Source organism: Urocitellus parryii, chromosome 15 (genome assembly GCF_045843805.1).
Source record: "Urocitellus parryii isolate mUroPar1 chromosome 15, mUroPar1.hap1, whole genome shotgun sequence".
In the NCBI taxonomy this organism is placed as follows: Eukaryota; Metazoa; Chordata; class Mammalia; order Rodentia; family Sciuridae; genus Urocitellus; species Urocitellus parryii.
Window position 1 is genome coordinate 32,313,621 of NC_135545.1, and position 26,312 is coordinate 32,339,932.

The 26,312-nt window shown below is 46.6% G+C and overlaps 1 protein-coding gene across 4 annotated transcripts in view; it reads right to left on the reverse strand.

Moving 5' to 3' along the window:
- Positions 1-8,368: 8,368 nt before the first annotated feature.
- LOC144250328 (liver carboxylesterase 1-like) overlaps positions 8,369-26,312 on the reverse strand; it is a 31,735-nt gene continuing 13,791 nt past the window's right edge. For all 4 annotated transcript variants that reach the window (XM_077792905.1, XM_077792902.1, XM_077792903.1 and 1 more), the window contains 11 exons: positions 25,742-25,875; positions 23,544-23,697; positions 21,357-21,461; positions 20,578-20,682; positions 18,036-18,074; positions 14,533-14,673; positions 13,435-13,515; positions 13,048-13,195; positions 9,265-9,396; positions 8,982-9,054; positions 8,369-8,703 (listed from right to left, as the gene is read on the reverse strand). In XM_077792905.1, the coding sequence (XP_077649031.1) occupies positions 8,532-8,703; positions 8,982-9,054; positions 9,265-9,396; positions 13,048-13,195; positions 13,435-13,515; positions 14,533-14,673; positions 18,036-18,074; positions 20,578-20,682; positions 21,357-21,461; positions 23,544-23,697; positions 25,742-25,872 (1,281 nt within the window). In that variant the 5' untranslated portion in view covers positions 25,873-25,875 and the 3' untranslated portion in view covers positions 8,369-8,531. The remainder of the gene's footprint in view (positions 8,704-8,981; positions 9,055-9,264; positions 9,397-13,047; positions 13,196-13,434; positions 13,516-14,532; positions 14,674-18,035; positions 18,075-20,577; positions 20,683-21,356; positions 21,462-23,543; positions 23,698-25,741; positions 25,876-26,312) is intronic.

A 26,312-nucleotide genomic window follows, 5' to 3' on the forward strand; every position in this document is an offset into this window, starting at 1 on the left:
ACAGAGAGTAGGTCACAAAAGCTAGCACAGATCTTTATCTTGGATCCAGTTCCAGGCCTGCCACCCTGTAGAAATCAAAGTTCCCATACAGAGGACAGAGCTCACAGAGCCTCTAGGCTGGCTCTACCATCAGGTGGAGACCTGTGCACCAGACCCACACTTTGGCCCCACTTCCTTCCTCCCACGACCGCACAAGCTCCCACAGTTGTGAGACCCAGGCATGATCCAGCCAAGAGCCAGAATTTAAGACCAACCTTGGCCAATAGGTATCACCAGGCCAGTGCTTGCAGCTAGTGTTCTAGAACTCCCAGCAAAGTCCGAGTGTGCCTTTTCCCCCACATTCTCGCCAACACTTATTGATTTTTGTATTCTTGATAGCTGCCATTCTGACTGGAGTGAGATGAAATCTTAGAGTAGTTTTGATTTGCATTTCTGTAATTACTAGAGAAGTTGAACAAAGAAGTAATCAAAAGTGTTGGCTGTTATCAGGAGAAAAAAGAGAGTATGGCTACCCCATGCAAGTTTCCCTGTTGCCTCTGCAAAAGATGGTTAGCACTCCTAGTAGGGGTATCCCTGTGGTGCATAGGGGCTCACAGGGACCTTGGTGATGGTCTCCCAGGTCCTGGTTGTTGTCTCTAGATGGAAGCACCCGTGTCACTGGTTGATGGTGGCAGTAGTGTCAAGCCTGTAGGTACTTAACATTGGGCTTCCAGGCGTCCCAAGGTGGAAGCTGCCCCAGCTAAAGATGGTGGAGGCAGCAGTGGAGGTAACCCAAGATGGTGGTGGAGATGTCCCAAGATGGAAGCAACTGCTTTCAGGGATGGGACTGGGAGGATGGTCTGTGCAATGGCATTGGGTGGCCTATTCGGTGATGCTGCAGTGTTGTCTGCAGTGCTGCAAGGGGCAGCTGCCCTTGCCCTGACCAATGTCCCACAGTAGAGATTACCACGTGGGGAGGGCTATGGCGATGGCTGCTGTTTCACATGATCCTTACCCACCAATCAGAAAGCACCCCATGCCAACTGTCAAATCATTAAACTGTTAAACTGTCATAATTGTCAAACACCCTCCCCGCCCCTGCTCTATAAATGTGCAGAGCTGTTCCTCAATAAACGGGCATTTTCTCTGATGATGATTCTTCTTCGTTCTTTCAGCTGTGATGGCCCAAGGTGGAGCAGGTTTGGGTGGAGCCACCTGTTGGTGAATAAGGAGCCAAACATGCGTGGCACAGTGTTCCTCTCATGTCTCTGGTGGCTGCACACAGGGGGCAGGACTCTCCTTTTTTTTTTTTTAATATGAAGTCCCAACCTCAGCTTTAGGCCCAGCTGCCCTTCATAGGGGACCTCCACACCTCTGCTCTCCTCCAACAGATTTCTGGCACTTGTTACCTGGTATCTGCTGACTCAGGAGGCATCCTGGAGTGGCTCCTCTAGTCCTGGTCCTGCCTCCATGCCCAGGGACCCTGCGATCCTCAGATGTGAAGATGGGGTATTCTCAGTGATCCTGACTGTTGGGAGTCACCCGGACTCCAAAGACTAACTTCCCCATCCCCCAGAAGAGCCGTTCCAATGGTGAGCCCTGCTGGCTCACATGATCCTTACCCACCAATCAGACTAGCCCTGTTGACTCACATGATCCTTATGCACCAATCAGACTAGCCCTGCTGACTCACATGATCCTTATCCACCAATCAGAAAGCATCCTGTCTCCAAGATTCAAACCATTAAACTGTTAGACTATCATAACTGTCATAACCCCCTGATCTATAAATATGCAGAGCTGTTCCTCATTAATCAGCATTTTCTCCGAAGACGAGCCTTGTTCATTCTTTCATTGGTGCTGAAACCCGGGAGGGGGAATGCCTCTCGGCTCAAGGGAACCCTCTCTCAAGGCTGGTGGTCCTCGTCCACTCTTTTGAGCACTGCTGCTACTCAAGCTTTGTCCACTCTTTCGAGCGCTGCTGCTACTCACACAACCCGGCTCTTCAGTAGGTGAGTTCCCCTATCGGGTATCCAACTTCAGGAGGGCTATGCAGGGGCTTTGACCATGATCGTCCGGCAAACCTCTGATGCCCAATCTGGAGGAGAGAATGCACCCCACCACCACCTTTACGGTCACGGTGGAATCTCTGGAACCCAGTTCATGAGCGGGATGTCCTGAGGGGTGGAGAACAGGCACTCCTCTCTCTCTCTCTCTCTCTCTCTCTCAACCACCCTTGTCCCTCTCCCGACCAATGGGGGCCTCATCTTCCCTCCCTGCAGACTCCCCCTTATTAAATTCTGCACACAAGATTGGCCTTACTGTCAATTAGACAATCAAAGTCAATGGCCCCCAGGAGGATCCCTAGATTCTGAAATTCTCAGAGATCTGTTTAACTTCTGTGAGCACTCGAAAAAGTGGAAGGAGATCCCCTATGTTGAGGCTTTTTAACTTCTTTGTTCTCACCCAGACCTATCCAGTAGATGAACCCCCTCCCTACCAACCTCCCCCACAGGCTCAGTCCAGCCCCTCAGGTGCTCCCCCTGACTCAGCCGACACCTTTAGTCTCCCCCCCAAACTAGGTCCCAAGAGTTTCAATGGGTCCTCCAGGCTTATAGCCTCACTCACCATGAGATATATATATATATATATATATATATATATGTTATTGGCTAATACTCTCCTTCTTGAGGAACGTACCAGAGTCTGGGAACTTGCCAGAGCCCATGAGAATGAAACTCACCGAGTTAATCCCAATCACCCTCTGGGGCCACTTGCTGCCCCAGATCAAACTCCCGACTGGGATTATAATACACAAGCTGGCATACAGAGTAGGGAAAGATTCTCCACATGTAGTATTGCTGGGCTCAAAAAAGCAGCATGTAAGGCTGTCCATTTCCAAAAATGACAAGAGACCCCATCAGAATTTCTGGATCGGCTTACGAAAGCCCTTCAGCAGTAACCTAGATCCCGAAACCCCAGATGGCCATCATGTCCTTATGACATATTTCCTCTCACAGAGCAACCCCAACATCCAGACCAAACTGAAAAAGCTCGAACAAGGCCCTGTCACCCCCGAGACTCAGAAATTTCAGATGCTCGCCCAGGCCCTGCAGGTTGCTTCCTCGGGTCGCCGCCCATCACCACAGGTCAAAACCCCTTGGATGCCAGCTTCAAGGGTGGCAAGGAGGGACACTGGGCCAGGGCATGCCCCAAACCATGCACTCCACGTACCCCATGCCCTAAATGTCAACAACAAGGTCATTGGGGCTCTGACTGTCCTAGATCCCGTAGGAGGCCTATGGCCAGGGAACCCTTCAACCTCTGGGCATGGCAATGGAAGATTGATTGTACCTTGGGTCCTTGTCCCCGGCAGTAACAATCAATAGACAGTGACCCAGGGTGTGGATTCAGGTAGATAGGTGCAAGGTTGACTTTCTCCTTGACACTGGGGCTACCTTCTCAGTCCTGACAGAAGTCTGGAGGCGAACAGTACTGTTCACCTCTCCTATTGTTGGGGTAGGAGGAAAGACCATCTATCCAAAAAAGACTCCCCTATTATTCTGTTCCATAGACAACTTCCCATTTTCTCAGCCATTCCTAGTTATGCTCCAAAGTCCAGTTCCTTTGCTCAGCTGAGATATTCTCTCTAAATTCAATACAACAATCAACATATGGATTCCTGACTGATGAATCAGGTCCCAGAATCAGCCTGTTAATCTTTTCTGGCCCTTTTGGCAGACTGGCCATTCTTCTCCACTTGTGAGGCTGATATAAAACACCATACTAAAAAAGACCCCTTACCTACGAACAGGGTCTACCCGATTGTACAACCTATTATTCAGGACCTTCTTTGCAAGGGGTACCTCCGTTCTGCTCATTCCCTTTACTCCCATACTAACTGTAAAAAAGCACTCCTGATTTTTTGGCTCTAGTGGGGACGCCACTTTTGCCAATAAATCAGTTTCCTCCTTCTCTTCATCTTCTTCCCTCCTCCTTACATGGGTAATGTGTCCTCTCTGCTGGTCGACTCTCCCCTACAATGCCTCTTGGATCAAATATAGCACCCAGGCCTGGCCCTCTTATCCCTGGATCCCTCCATTCTAAGGGATCTCTTCCAGGCTTTCTTCTTGCTCTGATCCAGTCCTGCTCTCTGCACCTCTTGCAACAAATTCTTCTAGCCCATCCAAAGGGCACTCAACAGATGACACAGTTCTCCTACTTAATTTCTTGGCCTTAAAGGGATATCGGGCCTCTCCACAAAAGGTTCTAATAGCATGTAAAGAGGTCACATATCTAGGGTTCTCTATCTCTCAAGGGAAAAAGGCCATTACAGTAGACAGAAAACAGATTTTGTGTCTATACCTACACCAAAGACCAAAAATGACATACTCTCCTTCTTGGGTTTGGCTTGGTACTTCAGGGCCTGGATTCCTAATTTCTCCCTCATTACCAGGCCACTATATAATCTGGCCAAGGGCCCCTAAAATAAACACTACCATCACGGGTATGGAAGCCCTTTACTATCCTTAAAAAGGCCCTCATCCGGGCACCCATCCTGTATCTCCCAACCTCTCTGGACCCTTCACCCTCTATGTACATGAAAAACAGGGACAAAGTCTGGGTGTTCTGAGTCAGGAATATGGCCCCACATTTGTACCAGTGGCCTACCTATCCAAACAGCTCAACCCCACCGTCAGGGGCTGGCCCCATGTCTCAGAGTCCTAGCAGCGGCCCATGACCTCCAGAAAGAAGCACACAAGCTTACCTTTGGCTCCCCGTTAACCATCTCATCTCCTCACCATCTAAAGGATTTTCTCACTTACAAGGGGCTACAGTCACTTCCTCCTTCCAGGGTTCTATCCCTCCTTGTCTCATTCCTTGAAAATCCCTCCATCTCTTTTCAGCCCTGCTCTCCATTAAACCCTGCCTCCCTCCTCCCATCTTCTCCCTCACAAGATCCCGTCCACAAATGCCTGGAGGTATTAAAGACAATTTTACCCTGCCCTACCACCATTTCTAAGGGACCACTGCCCTCTTATACACGAAGGGTTAAAGTGGCAGGGTATGCTGTCATTTCCCTCTCATCCATTGTAGAGGCAAAACCTCTCCCACCCAATACCACCAACCACCAAGCTGAACTCATAGCTGCCACAAGGGCATGCGAGCCAGCAGAGGAAAAACCCTCTCCCTATATACAGATTCCAAATACATCTTCCATATCCTGATCTCCCACGCAGCCATTTGGAACGAAAGGGAGCTATTGACCACCAGAGGGAAGGCAGTCACTAATTCCACACTTATTTCTGGCCTACTACGAGCCTCCAGGGTGCCTTCCCAACTGGGAATAATCCATTGCAAGGCCCACCAAACTGACTCCTCCCTTACTATTATGGAGAATTCCAAGGCCAATCAAGTGGCTCCATCAGCAGCCCTACAGAGCTTTAACTCCTCTCCATTACTCTTCCTTACCACCAGGGATCGGCCCAAAGATCCCCAGCAACTCTTCCAGGTTCTTCACTCTCTATTCCATTCTAGTCCACAGAGTCTCACTACTTTCTTTCACTCCTTTTTCACCCTTTCCCCACGCAATAAGACCCTCCTACAACGGATCACTTCCGCTTGTCAGATCTGCCAGAAAACCAATACTAATACTCCATTAAAACCTAAACCTTTCCCTTTTTTATCTGGCCTGAGGTCATACTCATCTGCAGACTGGCAGATTAATGTCACCAATATGCCCCAAGTAAAAAACATAAAATATCTTCTTGTATTGGTAGATACTTTTTCAGGATGGTTGAAGCCTTTCCCACTTCTAACAAACTGGCCTGTACGGTAGTTGATCTGTTGCTTACACACATAATCCCCCGATGCCCACTTCTAACCAATCAGACAATGGCCCAGAATTCACCTTGCAGGTAACTCAGGGACTGGCTCACGCACTATCACTCCCTTGGCATTTCCATTGCCCTTACTGCCCCCAGGCTTCCAGAAAGGTTGAAAGGTTGAAAGAGACCCTCACCAAGCTCACCATGGAATTAAGACTGGACTGGGGAAAGGTGCTCCCCTTGGCTTTATTGTGCATTAGGGCCTTGCCAAAAAGCCTTCTAATCTCTCACCTTTAGAAGTCATGTATGGCCGTCCTCTCGTTCCTCCGGATTGCCTACAGAACCCCTACCCATCTCCGAAACCTATGCCCTCCCCCTCCTCTTCCATCTATGCTCTGAACTCTGGCGCTATCAAGACTGGCTCCTTCCTGACCCCAGTCTCTTTCAAAACCCTACCTCCTCAACACCTGGTCAACTTGTTTACTATTGCCCACCAGGGGAAAAGCCCCCTCTAAAACCAAAATGGGAGGGTCCTGCTCAGGTGATTATGTGCACTCCCTTGGTGGCCAAACTCAAGCTGTCCAATAACCAACTTACCCCATGGATTCACATTTCCAGGCTTAAGCCCTGCGCTCCTACACCTTCATCAGAAGAGCCAACGATCGTCACCTGTCATTAAGTACTTTTGTCAATGCTCCCCCTCATTTCTGGCCCCTCTTGGGTCCTCTCTTCACCCTATGTCTGGGCAAGTGATCCTAAGGGCTCCCTCCAGCCAGACACCCTTTTCCTCCTTACTACAGACCCCCCCTTTCTTGCTTGGATCTGGCTGGTAGTGGGACTGTTGTGTGTTGTCCTTCTGACAAACCACTTGGGTGTCTGGAGCATGGTGACCCCTGAATAAGTGTGAGCAACCTTTATCATAAGAGAGCACTTTATCAGTTGCCTTCTGGGCCTAAGGAGGAACATGCGTGTTTTGTTTACCCTCCAGTTTCATAAGAATTTCAAGTATCAGTATTTAAAGTTGAGGTGTTTCACATAAAACCTGAAGAGATCTGACTGCTCTCAAAGGGAAATATGGTAAGAATGGGCCACTGTCCTCCCTTGACTGCCTTCAAGAAAGGCAAAGAGAGAAGCAAGCTGGTACACCCAGGTAGGAGAAAGTTTGAAGAGCAGCCTTAATAGAGAGGGGAGGGAACTAGATTGGACTAGGAATGAAGAGTGGAATTGGGGGTGTTAGGTGCAGGACAGGCTGGTCTGCAGGGCATGCTAAACAAAGTTAGCTGCAGGATGACCTGGCTTCTCAAACCCTCTGTCTGGTTCTTTATCACCTCTTTGCTTCAAGCCCAAACGCCCAAGTTCCATTTCAAGACTGAACACTTAACCCCCCTTGCGCAAACAAGGCAGCTTGCAGACCCAGAGACTCCATCAGATTTGGGCTATAAAAACTCCCTGTGCCTGTTCCTTCCCTTTAAAGTTCATTCAGACTCAGGTGGGTAAAAAATTTCGAATCAAGCTTTTAACCAGCTTCTCCTCAGGAATTACCAACTCCTGGCAACTTCCAGTCGAGACCTATGCCGAATGGACTGACATCATCATGGATCTGTGGTGGCAAGGAACCTTCTTTGATCTGGTTCCTGAAGTTATACCGGTCTTTTATGCCTTCCTGTGGGGGCTCCTTACTTTCCTCCTCTCTTTCTCCCACACCACCCCATCTCAACTAGAAACAGCCATAATGAGTCCACGCCTACTCTCATTTAATAAGAGGGGGGAATGTTGGGAGTCACCCTGGCTCCAAAGACTAACTTCCCCATCCCCCCCAGAAGAGCCAACCAATGGTGAGCCCTGCTGGCTCACATGATCCTTACCCACCAATCAGACTAGCCCTGCTGGCTCACATGATCCTTACCCACCAATCAGAAAGCTTCCCATGCCAACCATCAAACCATTAAACTGTTAAACTGTCATAACTGTCATAACTCCGGGCTCTATAAATATGCAGAGCTGTTCCTCAATAAACGGGCATATTCTCCGACGATGAGCCATGTTTCTTCTTTCACTGACCCTTCCCAGTCAGAAAGGATCTCTAATGACCTCAACCCAGGACAGTTTCCTGTGGGTTCTCCCACAGAGTTTCTAAATTTCCCTTTTCTTCAATCTCAGCAGAATCACCAGGGTCCTGAGGTAAAATTCATAGCTTTTCTCCCTAATGGTTGTAGGACTTGGGATATGGAAGGAGGGTGGTCTGAGCAGGACTTCATGTCTACACCCCTAGAGAAAGGCCTTCCAGTCTGGTTTTACAAACTGCCCACCATCTTTATGATGAGCATCCGAGAGACATCCTTAGAGATAAGTCTATGTGGGTTTGAGTTCCCCTGAGGGTCTGTGGTTCCCCGGGATTTTATATTCCCACATTAGCCCACATTTGGCCTTTAGCACTGTACTAAACTCTCGATAGTGATTCTTCTTACATGTATGATGACATCTCTATGAGAGAATGGACTCAGCTATAGTGCAAGACACAGACTCTGATTTGGTCTCCAAATGAAGATTCATTCTGCAAATCAAGGCCACAAGTATAAAAACTTCCCCTCCTGGACTGTCCCCACCTACACCACACAGTTCTCCAGCTTCCACAATAAGATGTCTCCTTGGTCTACAAACACCTCCTGCAGAACACCCCCGTGGGGGCGCCTCTGGTCTCCTGAGGCTGGCTCGGCCTCCCATTCACAACTCCACGTGTTCTCTCTGAGGAGGCTTCTTGGCTCTGAGCTTAGTCCACAAAGCCATCTCCTTCTCTTTCAGCCCCTGGGCTGCCTGGGTGTTGGCTCCAATCTTCAGGTACCCTTCCTTCTGGTCATACTCTGGCCAATGGGGCAGCCCCTCCCCATTTGGGTTCCTAGAAACAAAATCAAACAGAAATTGCACAGAGCTGCTAGTGGTCCAAACAATATTCTGAGACTTGCCTGGAGCTTCTGCCAAGAGGCACATGCACCTCCAGAGACAGGGAGCTCTCCATCTCTTCGAGCAGCCTGTGCACTAACTGTCACCATGCTGTGGTCACAGGGACAGGGATCTGGTCAGTCAAACTTTAGAAGCCCCGCTTTCCCAACAGGTAGGCCCCACCACTGGCCACCCCAGCCACCCACCCTGCTACCTCTTTGCCACCAGCCTCACCCATGGCAAGCAAAGTTGGCCCAGAATTTCATCACCATCCTGCTGAGGTTGGTCTCCTCTTCTGAGGTGCCCCCTGTTGGGGCAGAAGGAAAAAATACTTTGCTACTCAAAGAGGGCTGTGTGGGCCAGCAGCAGCACCTGGGAGTTTGTAGGACAGGCAGCTTGTGGGAAGAGGGGAGGGAAAGGGAAGGTATTAGGGAATGAGATTAAACAAATGATGTTATGTGCAAACATAGATATGACCTCCTGACTGCAAGCTCACAGCCATGCACAGAGCTGTTACCTTTTAAAATTGGGGCCCCAAAGACTGAGTAGAGTTCATCCCCATGGTCTCCTATCACCGTCTTGGGTCTCATGTCTGATACGAAGCTCGGGCGATACTGAAACTCATACATGTAGGTAGGGGCTCCAGCATCTGAGAAGACATGGATTGTGCACAGTTCACATCACCAGCTGGATGGTCTCAAGGTCTCTGGCTGTGCAGAAAACCCCTGGCTATCGGCATGGGAGGGAGACAGTTTGGGGAAAGCACAGTCACTTGCCTCAAAGCTGGTTGAGGAGGAAATCGGACTTGGGCCAGATATTTCTGTATGCTTTGAAGTCTTTGTATTTTTACTTTGCTTTTCTACTAAAGAATTTGGTTTGTTGTTTTACATAATGGAAGTACACAATGTATCAACTAAAGACGCTGGGTGTGTTCATTGAAAATACACTAGAGCTCATTCATTTCAAGCATAACCTACAACCTGGTAGGTGTCTTCTATTCAGCCCAATTTTGAACATTTCCAGGGCTGTTCTCAGCCATTCAGACAAGAGTGAAGCAAATCCAAGCTGCTTGTCTAAAAATGAGGATATTTAAATGAACATATTTGTAGAGATGGAACAATCTGTTTCTTGTATCTCAGGAATACTGCATCCAAGAAAGTCATCTTTCAGAAATGAGGAAGAAATAACAACTTGCCCAGACAAAAGATTGTGAAATAAATTACCTCTGGACACACCCTATAGGTTTTGTGAAAGAGAGGTATTTAAGTGAAACAAAGACACTAATAAAATAAAACATGTTAAAGTACAAAAGTCAATGATATAAATAAAACTACAACTGAAATAAATTTTCATGATAAATTCAAACATAAAATTCATGCATGAATTCTGATATCAAAAAAAATAATGCATGAGGATATAGTACAGAATTTTTATATGTGATTAAAGTTATTAATAGGCTGGTTAAGTATAAAATGTTATAAGTATACTTTATGGTAACAACATAGCAAAAATCTTTAATAGAAGCACAAAACAAAAATAGAAAGAATTCAAAGCAAACCATGACAGAAAACCATCAAAGCACAAAGGAAGACATCAAGAGGGGAAGAATAAAGAAGGTATTTTAAAAACAACCAGAAAACAACTGTCAAAATGGCATCAGTAAATACCTCAATATCAGTAATTGTCTTGAATATAAATGGATTAAATCCTCCCACAAACAGGACAGTGACCAGATTAGAAAACAAGAGCCACGTATATATGTTTCCCACAGGAGACTCATCTTGATTTTAAAGATGTATTTAGCCTGAAGGTGAAGGGATGGAAATAGATATTGTACACAAATGAAAACCAAGAGAACAGAGGCAGCTCTCATTATATCAGAAAACAGAATTTAAATTAAATAACTAAAAAAGAGACATCCTACTAGGAAAGGCAGATATGAAACAGTCTGTTCAATGATGACATGATCTTACCCCATAGATTTTCCTGCAAGATGGTTAGAACTAGCAAACATATATGGTAGAATTGCAGGATAAAAAATCAACATGCAAAATTCTCTATACACTCACACTGAACTGTTCAAAAAAAAAAAGAAATCAAGAAAACAACCCATGGATAGTAGTTATAACAAGGTAAAACCTATGAGAATAAATTTAACTGAAGTGTTGTTTCCAGGACACTAAAATCTATAAGACACTGATGAAAGAAATTGAAGATGACACAAACACAAAAAAAAGATACCCAATGATCACAGTTTGGAAGAAGTAATATTGTCAAAATATCCATGCTAATCAAAGTGATATACTGGTTCAGTGAAATCACTATCAAAATTCCAACATCATTCTTCAGACAGGGAAAAAATTGTAAAATTCACATAAAACAAACAAAAAACTGGATCAACGTAATCATGAGTGGAAAGAAAAAAAGCTGGAGATGTAACCCCAGTCTTCTTCAAAGTACACTAAAAGCTATGGTAGTTAAAATAACACACTATTGGAAGAAAAGAATCAACACATCCATCAATGAACACACTAGACAGCCCAGATGTAAACCCAGGCATGTGAAGTCAACTGATTTTTGACAAAGATGCTAAGAATACAAAATGGGAAAAGACAGTCTCTTGGATAAAGAATATTAAGAAAGTGGATTTTTGACAGGAAGAAATAGGAAATTGAAACTCATATCACACCATAAACAAAAATTACTAAAGAAAATGGATGAAAGACTTAGAAGTAACATGAGATTCAAAGACTGATAGAAGAAAACAGAGGAAAAAAAAAAACATTGCCCACTAGTCTGGGCAATGACTCTGGATTTGATTCCCAAATTGAGGACAACCCAGTGAAAACTGAAAATGAGATTTCATCGAACTGTACAGCTCCTTCAAGCAAGGGAAACAAGGAACAGTGTGCAAAAACAACCTGCAAACCCGGAGAAAAGGTTTGCAAGCGATAATGCATTAAAGAGTTAAATATAAGCTCTGCAGAGCCTTTGGACAACAGCAACAAAACAAAACAGCCAATTTAAAAGTGGGTAAGGGCTCTGCATAAATGTTTCTGAAAAGAAATCGTATTAATGGACAACAGGTAGATGAGAACGTGCTCAAATCACTAATCACTGGAAAAACACAAACTATAGCTACAATGAGGTATCACCCACCCAGTCCAAATGATTTTTATCAAAAAGAATGGAAAAGGAAAAAGGGTGATCTGGCACCATGGGACACATGTGTGATCCCAACAGCTCAGGAGGCTGAGGCTGGAGGATCATAAATTCAAAGCCATCATTGGCAACTTAGCAAGGTCCTGTCTCGAAACAAAAAGGGCTAGGGATGTAGTTCAGTGGTGGAGTACCCCTGAGCTCAATTCCAGGTATCAAAATAAAAGGGAAAAATATTAACCAAGATAAAAAGAAAAGAGAACACTTTAATACTGTTAGTACAGATGTAAAACAAGATGATTGGTTGTTGAAAAACTAAAAACAGAATTACCATGTAATCCAGCAACCCCACTTCTGAGTATCTACCCAAAAGATTTGAAAGTAGTTTGTAGGAGATATCTCTTCAACCCCATGTTCACTGTAGAACTACTCACAAGAGCCAAATCATGAAATTAACTATGTCCATCAACAGATGAAAAGATAAAGAAAATGTGGTAGAGAAACACAATGGAATTCTATTTAGTTTTTAAAAAGAAAAGAATGATACCATTTTAGATAACGTGTTGAAATGGGGACCAACATGCGGAGAGAGATAAGGCTCAGAAAGACAAGTACCACATGTGACAACTTATAGCTCAAATAGAAGTCACAGAAGAAAGAATAAAATTTTGATAACAGGCAAGAGATGAGGAGGAAAGGAGGTTGATGGTAAAAGAGTACAAAATACCAGTTGGGGAAAAGTTGGTCTTCGCTTTTGATGTTGTTCTACTGGACAGTGTGGTAAACACAGTTGGTAATAGAGTGTTTTGCACTGAATAGTTACTGAAAGGAAATGTCAAGTGTTCTCCCTGCAAAAAGTGCCAAGTATTTCAGGAGATGGGTCCGATAACCAGTTTGATGGAATTATTGAACAATGTATTCATAAATCATAACCACACTGCACTCCATAAGTTTATGCAAATATTGTTTGTCAATTTGTGATTTTAAAAAGTTCTATGAATGTGTTCCCTCTCCTTCTCTGTCTCCCCTCTCTGAACATCTTATTGCACTGAATGTGCTCACCCTCCACTTTCTTTGCCCATAGGTGACTGGATATTGAGAGGTAGCAGTGTCCCTATCCTATGCAACCTCTGTGCCTTACCTCTGTGACCACGGGCCACAGTCACAGATGGGATACAAAAAAACACATCTCCAACCAACTCCAGGAAGAGGTCTTTGATTTTGACAGGGTCGTCTGTTCCTCTAAAATTCTTCTCAGTGGCCATTTGAGTCAGTTCATCTTGGACCTCCTAAAATGCATCAAGAAAGAGATCCCCAACCTGGAGAGCCATGCAGAAGGCTCCCTGGATGTGAACCTCCTGGGCCCTGTGCAAATCCCTCCTGGGGTGGTGGGGAGGGAAAGGCAGACAGATGGGGAAGGAACACAGGTGTCAGGTTTTCTTCTGCCATTGAGTTGGTCTGGGACTCAGAGCAAGGCCAGCTGTTCTTTGTTTCTCAATCAATTCCCATAACTCTTTCGACTTCTTACCAGAAGAGAGCCAGTCTTCTGCAGGAGTGATGTGGCCATCTTCTGGTCCAGCTTGCCTTCAGAGATGGGAAATCCCATCATCTATTTAAAAAGGGGTTAAGCATTTCTGAATCATCAGGAATTAACAAGAAGAACCTAGCAAGCCAATGCCTGTGAAGGTTTTCTTGGGGTCTTGATGTGCAGGTGCATTCATTAGTTTGAAAAAATTTCAAGGAAATGGACTTGTATTCAGAAACTCAAGGCATACAAAAGGGATGACTTGAACATATAAACACCAGGCTAGGGGGCACATGGTCATCCGGTCACTGAGGGAAATTGAATCCAGGGTAGTGCTGAAGCAGAGAGCTCAGAACAAGAGAGCACAGGCCATTACCCCACACACTCCAATGTCTCCGGGAAGTCAAAATCCATCATGATGAATTTTTTCCTTTCGCATAACCTCTAATATCCTTCTGAAGTGAGAACTGCAGAACTCCCAACCTGTGAAGATGCTGTTCAACCTCTTCACTCTAACCAACTTTTGCCTGCCTTTTTTAGCCTAAAGCCATGGACAAGGATGACCCTAGGACCTCTTGAAGCACCTACATAAGAATTCTCAATGCTTTCCAGTCAAAATGGGATCTTCTCCAGCCAAAACCTGGCTTTTTGGAGCCAATGTAACTAACATATAAGCAACTTCCTCTAACTCTTTCCAGAGAAGTGCCTTGGAGCACCCATGGGAACCCCTAGGACCTGTGAGTCTAAGCCCAAGGAAGAAGTTGCTGTGCCCAGATCTAGCTCTCCTGCTTCTTTTCCTCTAGACCTCATCAGTGTGGACTATTATGGATTCTGCAGACCCGCCCATCCTGAACATGTCAGTATTCGTAATTAGGAAGATAATCAATGAGTGCTTGGGGAGAAGGGTTCACAGGTACCAGTCAAGGGAGCTGTACTATCCCAGAAAGATTTACAAAGAAATGTCCAGTGTCCACTCAGACCAGTGGTGAAGTTTCCCAGACTCAGAGTGGGCCTTGGAGAAAAGAGACATTCTGGGTCCAGATGTCAGAGGGAAGATGGGGGAGGAGGAGGAGTCTGTGTAAGAGGTCTGTACATTCTCACCGTGGGCAAAATCCAGCCAAACTCTTGCTTGTTGATTCCCACAATGTAGGGGACAGTGTTGAACGTCTTATCAGCCAGAATCTCCTCTGGTGTCTTGGGCAGCACGACACCATCTATTACAGTGGGTATCATGGGAGTGCTCTGGGGAAAGAGAGCAGAGCAGTCAACACGCCAGCACCACAGACTTCCAGGACTGTGGGCAGGGCCACAAAACTCAGAAGGGAGCTAACTCTGTCACACAGTGAGGAGAGAATTTTAACCAGGAAGCTAGGGATAGCAACGTGATAGAGATCAGGGAATGGGAAATATATCATCCAAATTATATATTACATATAAATAATGATAATATCCATCTCAATTTTAAATGCACACACACAGGAACTCGATTCTCACTGTTGTAGTCGTGTTTGTCAGATCGCAGTGAGTGCTGAAATAGCAAATAGCTGGGCCATTGGTCCAAAGGGATGTCCAGAATCAAGGCCCTGTGAGACTCTCATCTCCATGTGGGTTGCTCTTTAGGCATGTCATATGATATAGATCTCTTACAAAGAATTCGTTACATGCAGAATCCATTTATAATAAAACACCAGCTGGGACTCATTTAACATTTTCTCAACCTTGGGTAACATCACTGCAGATTTCTACAGCTCCTGCCTTACAACACTGCTGTCCACTCTGCTTTTTAAACATGGAGCTGCTTCTCCATCTTTCCCATGGTTGTGTCTCCACAAAGATGTTGCATGACAGCTTTCCAGACTGACCTCACTTACAGACAGGCAAATCTCCGCTTCTTCTTTGGATGGACTGTACTCTTGATTCATTAATATTGAATTCATGGCCAAGAGCACCATACACACCCTGAACAAAGGTTACTATCACATGTACTTTCTCTTCAAGGCACAGCACAGCCTCTCATGCTTAGGGACACTAGACAGCACTTCTTCACTATGCCTTAGAGTCATTATAAACAGAGAAATCGCCAACAAAAGCAAATACTGCAAAAGAAGCAGTGCTATATAGACCACAAGAAGGGTACTTGTTAGCAAGAGAGATGAAGATGGACACTGAGTATTTCCTTGTGTGACCTCAGAGGGGAATATGGACCTCACAGCAACTCAACTCCTTGCTGCTTTGCATTTAATGTTTCAAATGACCACAAATGTTTCAAGGTATCCCTGGTGCATACAAAAATGTGTTAGCAAAGAAGTGAATTCACAAGTACTAAAACTGTAACTGAGGAGTATCTATTGCATCTGTATTTAAATTTGAGCTCTTTTAGAGAAACGATTAGTTTTGAGGAGGTATCGAGCTCACCACTCGAGGTGCCTACATTGAGACTTGATTCCCTATATGGGGGAGTAATAGATCAAGACAAGGGCCAGATCCTGCTCCCATGAGCTGACAGTAGAGGGCTTGGTTTGGGTGCCTTAGCAAGGCTGTGAGGCTCTGAGAGGCCTGCCCAGAAGCCAGCAGGAGGAGCAGCTCCTCTGAAGGAAGAGTCTGCAGGGCACCTGGATCAGGTGTTTGGCATCTGCATGGGCTTTTGTTATGAAAGCTCTTGGCAGTGGAAATAGCATAAGCAAGGGACAGAGGTGAGCAGGACTAATTCCAGCAATGTCACAGAGGCCTGGGCTTGAAGGAGGGCCTTAGAGCAGGAACAAGAGAGAGGCTCAGAAGATAGAGCACAGTTTCTGCACAATCCCTGGCACTCAGACATGAAGAACCAATTCAATGGGGCTGCTGAGGCCCATGTTTTGAGGCTTAATCTGCAGCATGTGGTAGTAGTGGGAGGGGCGGAGACTTGAAGATATGGGGCCTAGTGGGAGGTCTTCAAGTCACTGGGCACATGCCCTCATCATAGAGAAATTCCCAAGTCTCTCCCTCTCCTCATCCCTCCCTCTCTCTGTCCATCTCTCTACCCCAGAGCCCCAGATAGAGGTGAGTGGTTTTGCTCTTCTCCCAGTCCTGGGGTGATGTGCTGCCATAGGCCAAAGCAACAGGTTCACCAATCACGGAATAAATCCTCCAGAAATGTGAGCTCAATTGACCTTCTCCTCTCTATAACTTGATCATCTCAAATGTCCATTGTAGTACCAGAAAGCTGCTTAATACCGGAAGCAACGGGGTGTGGGGGTCAAGGACTCTGGGCTTCCTTCTCCTCTTCTTCCTTGACTCCTCACACACCATATATAAGCAAGTTCTGTCATCTTTTCCTTCAGAAAGGTCTGGACGGCAGACTTCTTGCCCCTCCACTGGTCTGAGCTACAAGGATCCCTTGCTGTGCAGCTACAGAGCACTGAGCTCCCAGGGCTGTCCCTGCCCCTGCCTCCCCTTCCCCTACTGACTATTGCAGTCACCAGACCTTTGTGAAACCTCAGATCATGTCCACACTCTGTTCAACACCCTCTGAGCACCTCCCATATCCCACAGAATCACAGTCCAAGTCCTTCCAGTGACCACCCCAACCCCACCTCAGGACACCCCCAGCCTCCACCCTGCTTCCCCATTCAGCCTTCACTCCACACACAGGGCCGCCTGCATCAGGGTCTTTGCCTTTGCTGTTCCCTCTGCCAGAAACTCTCCTCCTCCAGTCCTCTTGACAGCTCGCTTCCTCCCCGCCCCCAGAGTTCCACCCCAAGGTCACTGCTCATCAGGCCACCCCTTGATCCTAATGCTTACATTTAAGCCATTGGCTGACTTGGTACCCATTTCCCAATATCTATTTCTCTCTTGACTCTGACCATCAGCCAGCACGCTACATGGTTTCTTTACTTTTCTATTACAATCTCCCTCCATCAGAAGGCAGGGAATGTTGTCCGAGTCACTGCCTTATCCCTGTTGCTAAACCATCTCCTACAACAGAGTAAGTGCTTCTTAATACTTTAATGAATGTCTGAGTAGACAGATCTCATTTCATCCACATAAGATCAAGAAATGTCAGAGGATCCCCAGGGAGGGAGCAGAGGACAGGATTGCAAGATGGCACTGTGCTAAGGTCTCCAGACCCTGGCAACTGTGGAGAGGTGGGAGAGGAAGAGGAAGCAGATGGGAGGATACTTTTGGAGTTTCCTGGATCCTAGGAGGAAGGTGGTGTCCTAAGGTCTGAGATCCCAGGCTCCCCTTCTGCACAGCTAATTTGCCCTGTGGCCTCCTAGAACATCTGTCCTCCTTAATGAAGGATTCTGAGCCCCTAATCCATTTATCTCTGCCTCCTGAGGGAGTTCTAGAGCACATTTATCCCACAGGGAATGTAAATGAGAAGAGGATAGCTCATCCTGGGAGATATATAATTTGTGACTGGGAGCACTGCACTGAGAGCCATGGTGCTGAGTTCCAATCCTGACTCTTGACCTCTAAGCTATGTTACCCTGGCTAGTTATTTCTGCTCTCTGGGTCTCAGCAATATGAGTCCACAAAGGAGAATCCATTCATTCATAGCATATTAGAGATTAAATGTATTAATAAGATTTGAAACCTGTAATTAAGAAACCAATGGTCCTTACCTCTCTGGGGTCTCCAAGCATATCCAGAATAAAAAATTTCTGTAAAGACAAAGGCAGAGGATGTGAGTGAGAAGCTTCCTGGTATAAAAGCTGATCCTTTGAGCTGTTCCCCAGAGCTACCAGGTTCTCCCAATCAGAGGCAGAGGACCCTACACAGACCCCACTGGGCATGAGCCCAGAGTAGAGTCATAGGGTGGAGGAGGGGCAGGCAGCAGCCAGGGAAGGAGACCTGGGGACCAGAGTCAGGCTCCCTGGAGCTGCAGGGAGGACCTCTGCTCTTGCTGCCTGTCCTGGTCATCCTTCCCCCTACTTCTTCTTACTGGCATCAACACCCAATTTTCCTCTGGAGGGAACATACACATTGGTCCCTGGGCATTGGTGTGGATGAGGCAGCTCCTGGGGAAATGGCACTACAGGTGGGATGCCCCAGAGGGAGATGGCATTTCTCTCCCCCTGCTTCCCTCTACACCGCTTCTTGTCCATGTCTTCAGGCATCTCAATGTGACCTGAGGTGTTCCAAGTCCCTGAACATACAGATGAGTACAAGGATGGGTACAAACCAGTGTCACTCCAACAGAGTTTACCCCAAACCTATTGCTGAGGCTTTTGAGATAGACAGTTTCTAAGCAGATAGGACATGTATCTAGAGTGCTATTATCTTTAACCTCCCCAGGGGACAAATCTACTTCAGAGAGAAACCAACAAAGAAGATTGTCAAGCTGAGGGATAGAGACAGGCACATTCTTCAACACTATTTTAACAGCACCTGGATCCAGCCATGCCCTAAGCCATCTGCTCATGACTCCTCACTTACCTGGAGATTCCATTATAAGAGGTATTCTTCTTTTTGTTCAAGCCACCTTGGAAAGAGTTTTCTCATTGGGGGTTAGAAAACTATGATTTAAGATAGCTCTTTGAAGCACATTCCAACAGATGCTTTCCTTTGCTATGTGTTCAGATTGCAGTGATTGCAATGTTACATCATACCTCACTTCCTGCCCTACATGTAGAGGGACCACTGGGGTTCCTCCATTCTGGGTTGTAGCCCCACAGGCCAGGGGTGGTGTATGTGTGTGTGTGTATGTGTGTGTGTGTGTGTGTGTGTGTATACGTGTGTGTGTGTACTGGACCAGTAGTTAATCATGTAAAAAGTTCCACAAAAATTCAAAAGATCTTTGAAATATGTCCTGAGATTCCAAGATTTTAGGTCTCTTCGTTTCCCCAGGGTCACCATCTATTTCCATATAACCTTGCTCCTTGTTGCCACATAGAGGATAGCTAAAGTCACAGGTATCACAAAACAGTTGTGTCGTAATTCTTTGAAAACTTTAATCACCTTATTTAAGTCGGTAAACCAAGCTCCAACTCCCAAGGCCATATTGAACTCTACCCATGGACATACAATGCACTATGCTAGCAGTCTGCCCTGTGGGCCCGGATGTATTGTCTCGTGTTCAAGGTCAAGATAGACCAGGGGCTCAAGTGACCCCAAGCTTACAGTCAGACCCCGCCCCCCCGGCTTAGTAAGTAGCTCCCATTAGCCCTGCATTTTCTTTCCTCTGGATGTTTGTCCTACTAAGTTCCCTGTGGCGACAGACTTTCTTGACAATCCATCAATCCTCAAATGTCACTTTCCCTAAGCGACAGACTTTCTTGACAATCCATCAATCCTCAAATGTCACTTTCCCTAAGAAGCACTCTTAATGGCTATACTGACTGTGTCTCCCCTCTATCCTCCCACTACACAAAACCACTAAGTATATTGCTGCATTTCTCCTTGTATTGTCCCTTTTGAGCAGGGACAATGTTCAATTTATATCTGCATCACCTCTCCTGACATTGCTCTCCCACACACTTAGCATGGAGGGAGGGAGGGAGGGACAGAAGGAAGAAGTGAGTTGGTTAATGCAAGCACTATTGGGAAGTTGGATGGACACATGGACAAAAGGTGAAAACTACCAAATAGGTGAAGGGGAGACCATTGCTTTTTGAGGACTGGATAATGATGTGTGGATTTATGTGGGACCGATGATTCACGGATGATGGAGAGATTGAACAAAGAAGAATGAGGGCTGGGGCTGTGGCTCAGTGGAGAGCACTTGCCTGGCACCTGTGAGGCACTGGGTTAGATCCTCAGCACCATAAAAATGTAAATAAATAAATACAAATAAAATATATAAAAAACTTAAAAAGGTATAAAAATAGATGAATGAAAAGTAAAGGATAGATTCATACAAGATTAATGAAATAATATCAATATAATTGGAGAGATGACAGATAATTGTTTTGAATACTAAATGAGACAGAGTCTCAGAAAATCTAGAAAACTTGACTACTACTGTGCTATAATTAAGACAGCTTCTAAATCAACCAAGAAAAATTGTGACTCTTTTCTGAAAACCCCTACAATTAGTGTGGTTGTTGCATTTTAAGTATTTCATAATAAGAGATTAAAAAAAAATCCAACTTGGATCAAGATGAGTGGGAGAGTGAAGCCCAGGGTCAAGCCTACGAGGAAGGGCCATGGGATGGCGGCACCTACCATTTTCAGCGTGGTCTCCAGGAGCTCCTCCTCTGTCTTCTGGCGCAAGCAGTGAACCATGACTGCAGACGTGGTGGTTTTACACCCAGCGGTAATAGCAACTTTCTGCAGAGATCACAGTCAACAGCAGAGTTCAAGGGCAATGTCTCCATACAGACATGGTGTTCTATGGCAAGTCAACTTCTGAAGGAAGCAGGGAGCAGCTAAGATCCTCTAGACCAGCTGGAGTGGGTTCTGGGCCCCATAGAGTGTTGCCTCTGTTGCTAACTGGAATTGTGTGATATGAATATATCTTTATATATATGTGTCTCCATTACCTTATCTTTGCTAAAATAGGCATAATGTTCTCAAAATTATGTCTGAAGTGAGGTTGTGTAGAGTTGTGGTGAAGAGCATGGAATCCAGAATACCACTCTCTGATTTAACTCCCATCTCCACCGCATACGAATCATTTGGACTCATTTCCCTACCCATAGATAAGCTAATGGTTGCACCTGTCTCATGAGGAGAATTAATACATGTGACCTTCTTAAAAGTGTACCATGTCTCCACACACTAAAACTTGTGCAGAATTGCCAAAGGCCTGCATGAGACGATTTGCACTTTGGAAAGTAGAGAATGTCATTTGAATGTGGGCCCTAAAGGAGCCTCTTCCACCAAGCCATTCACATGTGTGGTATCCTTTGAGCATGAAGACTGAGTTCTATGAGAAAAGAAGCCCCTTGAGGATTCCAGGAGAACACGGGAAAGGGCTTGGGAATGTCCAGGGTGAGACTTACCTCAGCTAGTGGTTTGGCATTCTTCCTGACCAGAAGAGAACTCAGGGCCACGCCACTCTCAGAAATGGCCCTGTGGAAGAGGTTCTTGGCCAGAGGAGATAACACCTGGCAGGGACATGGAGAGGAGGAGGATTATGTTCACAAGCTGAAGATCAGTGACTCACTTGTCTTTCAGCCTCCCTCCAACTGCCCCCTCTGCCTGGGCCCATTCTCCTGGAGATCTAGCACCCTGTGCATATGACACTTCCTCACCTATGTTGGCCTGCTTCCCAGCTCCATGTGGGGCCCACCTTTCCTAAGAGAAACTCAATAGGACAAGACCAGATCCTAGAGTTAGGAACAGAACTGGAAGCCTGTGGCACATGCTCATCGTGATAATCAAAAGTATTGGGAAACCAGCTAGGCAATTCCTAGCCCCAGATTACATTGCAGTATTCAAAATTTATCCTAAGAAAAATGATCCCATAAAAAAGAGGTGGGACCAGGTGGGGTGGCGCACACCTGTAATCCCAGCCGCTCAGGAGGCTGAGGCAAGAGGATTATGAATTCAAAGCCAAACTCAGCAAAAAGCAAGGTGCTAAGCAACTCAGTGAGACTCTGTCTCTAAATAAAATACAAAACAGAGATGGTAATGTGGCTCATTAGTGGAGTGACCCTGAGTTCAATACCAGTACCTAAAAAAAAAAAAAAAAAAAAAGAGCTGGTGGTATAACTCAATGGCAGAGCATGTGCTGCCAAGCCAAGGGCACTGCAAAAAAGAAAGAAGAAAAAGATCCTGGAGGTGCACAGAGATATCTAAAAATGTTCACGCTATTAACATGGCAAAAAAAAAAAAAAAAAAGCTGAGATTAATCCAAGATCCAATATTGTGAAATTGGCTAAACAATTTTTCATTCTTTCAACAGAATGTTATACATTTATAAAAATAATATTGCAGGCCTGGGATGTGGCTCAAGCGGTAGCACGCTCGCCTGGCATGCAAGGGGCGCTGGGTTCAATCCTCAGCAGCACATAAAATAAAATAAAGATGTTGTGTCCCCTGAAAACTGAAAAATAAATATTAAAAATTTCTCTCTCTCTCTCTCTCTCTCTCTCTCTCTCTCTCTCTCTCTCTCTCTCTCTCTCTCTCTCTCTTTCTCTCCCCCTCCTCTCTCTCAAAAATAATAATAATAATAATATTGCATAAGAATGTTTACATTAAGGAAATGTTTACGTTATGGTAGTATGTTAAGGGAAATTTTGTGGGGAGAAAAATGCAACTTGGATAGAACAGAAAGGGAGGATAGGTAAAGATGATGGATGGATAGATGAATGGATGGACAGACAGAAAAACACAGGTCCAAATGCCCAGTCACTATCCTTGAGGTGTGTGATTGTGGATGATCATTTTTTTCTTCATTTTATTTGTATGTTTCCATATCCTCTTCCTTTAAAAATGTATAAAGATTTCCCCTGATTATTCAGCTATGAGGACAATACCCAGCTGGAAAACATGTAAACTGCTGACGCTCTGCTCCACCCGGAGGTACAGAGGGGTTTCTCATGCTCCCAGCACCACCCTTATTTTCCTCAGTGTCCTCCAGCCCCATTCCCCTCACTAGCAGGAAATCTCAGGACCCAAGTTATGTCTGTGACCCACATCCATGCCCCATCCTTCCCGTCACCTCCCATCCCTGCATGCTCTCACCCACCTCCCTCAGTGCAACTTGTCCCAGAGTTTGCTGCCCTCATCGTGGGCATGGACATGTCATCAGGCCACCTTAGAGGAGGGCCCTGTCTGCTCTCAGTGCTCCAGTCCTCTCAACATGGAGATCTGCCTTGGAGCCAAGGATCTAAATTATATCTTTGCCCCTTCTCATTGTAATTTATAACCACCCCCGTTTCCCAAGAGAAATGAGGTGAGCCCTAATGTCAAAATTATAAGAAGAGGAAATAGAACTAAATCAAATCAAAGGAGGAGAAAAGTCGCCGTTGCAGGTTGAGCTAGAGATGCTGCTGGCCCCAGGACATGAAGCCGAGCTCTGAGCTTCCTGGAGGCCAAGAGAGTCGGGGTCTTGACTCTCCACCACCTAAAGCCAGGTAGTGAGCAGAGTCTCCCTGAATCCCATCTTGTAAACTAAGGAGGATGTAGTTGAATGTTAGTGGTCTCCAAGAGGCCCAGGGGTGAGCGGGGGCAGGAGAACTTACAAGAACAGAAACACTTTCTCCTCCTGCTGACTCTCCAAAGATGGTCACAGAGCCTGGGTTCCCTCCAAAGTTGGCAATGTTGTCCTGGACCCAGCGCAGAGCAGCCACCTGGTCCAGGTGACCCCAGTTCCCTGGGCTGTGCTCATCCCCAGTGCTGTAAGGTAATAGGGTGTTGTGGGACTAGAGATGTCATGGCAGAGCTCTCAGGACCAGAGATGAGGAGGGGACTCTGCGTCCATGACACAGGTGTCTCTACCTGAATCTCATCTCTGTAGCATTGCTCTGCATGGAGTCTACATTCATTCTTCCAGCAATGATGGGCTGAGTGAGCACCTACTATGTGCCCTACACCAGTCTAAGAGTTACAGCATCCCCAGGAACCAGTCAAGCAAAACCTGACTACACTCAGCAAACACTCCAGAGCACAAACAGATGAAAAGAGAACACAATGTTCATGAGTGAAGGTGATTCGAGGTAATGACAGAGGCAATGTGGGGCAGTGGGGGGGATTTCAATTCTCAGCACCAGGAAAGGCCTCTGTGGGGCAGTGGCATTGGGTAAAGACCAGCATGAAAGGAGCACAGGTCTTGTAAATGTCCAAAGGAGAAATTCCAGGGAGGAGAAGCAGCAGGTGCGAAGGCCCCAGGACCAAGGGCACCAAAGTGTGAGTGTAGCTAGACTGAGAGGCACTAGAGAGGGCGCTGGGGACTTGGAGGGGACTTCTGTGTCACCATCAGTGACATGGGAGCCCTCAACAGAGGCAGGACGAGACTCAACCTGTTCCTCTTGTGATCTCTGGCCACTGTGGAACAGCCACCCTGTCCAAGTCACGGGATTTTGAATATGATCATAACTATAATCCAGCCAGAGACACAGCCAAAAAGCAAGGTGGGGGGAGGGGCTGGATTCTGAGCACGTTTATAGGAGGAGCCCTGCAGATCCGATGGCCCATGGAGGTGGGGAGTGAGGACAGAAGAGCCTCCAGGCTGCCCCAGGCCTTCACCCTGACCACCCAGGAGGGGGCAGTTGCAGCAGAGGCACAGGGGCTGTGGGACAGCAGGAGAGCCTGAGCTGGGGGAGGGTCTGTCCCTGTGAAGTGGAGGTGCCCTGTGCACAGCCAGGGCAGTAGGAGGAGGCAGCTAAGGTGGCACCTGGGTTCCAAGTGCTGCTGGGCTCACTCAGGGAATCAGTGGAGGGAGAGGGAGACCCAGAGGCCTGAGCAAGGGGAGCAGTAGGGGCCAGCGAGGCAGCTGAGAGGGAGCAGCCAGCTGGGAGTGGGCGGTGACCCGGGCCCAGGAGAAGGAGGCATTTCAGGTGTGTGAGAGGCACCTGCTTGGCTGCTGCTGAGAGGTCATGTGGTCTGTGCTGAGCCCTGTGGTAATGATTGGCCTCTTCAGGACAGCCTGGTGGCAAGGCCCTAGAACCATGCCAGCCCAGCATTTGCTGAGCTGCCTCCGTGACTCTGCCTTTTCTTCCTTTCCCAGAGCAGAATGTGGCATTGCACCTCGGGGCTGCACGGTGACCAACTTCAGAGGACTGCGTGTGCCTGAGTGGCCCAGGTGAAGGAGGAGGAGCATTTCAGAAATTCTCAACCACGAGGCCCTCGCCACGCAGGGTGATTAGGAGTGTGACAACTGGGGGAGCCATGCCAGCAGAGGGCACAGCACATGCAAAAGCTTGGAAGCAAGTGGCCAAGTGTGACTGGGAGTGAGAAGGTTGAAGGGTGAGTTAGGAAGGCCCTTAGCAGAGCACTTCATGAGCAAGGACATCACCCTTTTGCTTTTGTGGCTTCTATGGTTTGGGTGTGGTTTGTTTCCCACATATGATGAAGCTTTTGCTCACTTTTGTGGCAATATTAAGCAGCTATGGAACCTATGCAAGATGAGGTCTGGTGGAAGGTGATCGGGTCATTGGGGTGCCACCTGAGAGGGGTTAACCTAGAGCTCATGGGGTCTGGAGTGAGTTGTTCCAAAAAGAGCAAGACCACCCCATGCCCCACTTTCTGGCTCCCCATCTCACTGTGGTGAGTTCTGCATGTACAGTTTCCCTTTATGTCTCTACCATATTGTGATACAGAATAACAGGCCTTCCACAAAGGGAAATCCATTGAAGCCTCTCAAAACTGTGAGATAAACCTCTTTTCTTTATATTCACCAATGCAGGGGCTACTGTGCAGAGAGGAGAGTCCAGCGCCTTACCTGAAGAATCCCCAGATGCCCAGGCGGTACTGGATGGTCACCACCACCACGTTTTCAAGGGCAGAGAGGGGCAGTCCATCATAGGTGGATGCCCCGCCCGACACCAGACCACCTCCGTGGATCCATACCATCACCTGGGCAACACAGACACTAATTATAGGAAGCACAAGTGGAGAAGACCTCAGAGGTCTGTCACCTGCATCTTGACTGAAACTCACAGAAGCCAGTAGCAACATCCACCAGTGTTAACCTTGGATATGAGGTGTCCCCCAAAAGCTCACGTGTGGGACAATGCAAAAAGGTTCAGAGGAGAAATGACTGGATTGCTGAGAGTCTTACCACAATCAGTAAATTAATCCCTTATGGAATTAGCCCAGTGGTAACTAGAGGGAGGTGGGGTGTGGCTGGAGGAAGTGATTAATTGGGGGCGTGGCTATGGGGTATATCTTTTGTATCCTGAGCTGGAGTCTCTCTCTGCTTCAGGATCACCTCTGCCACACACTCAGCCATGATGTTCTGCCTCACGTCCAGCCCTGAGGAATGGAGCTGGCCTTCTCTGGACTAAGACTCT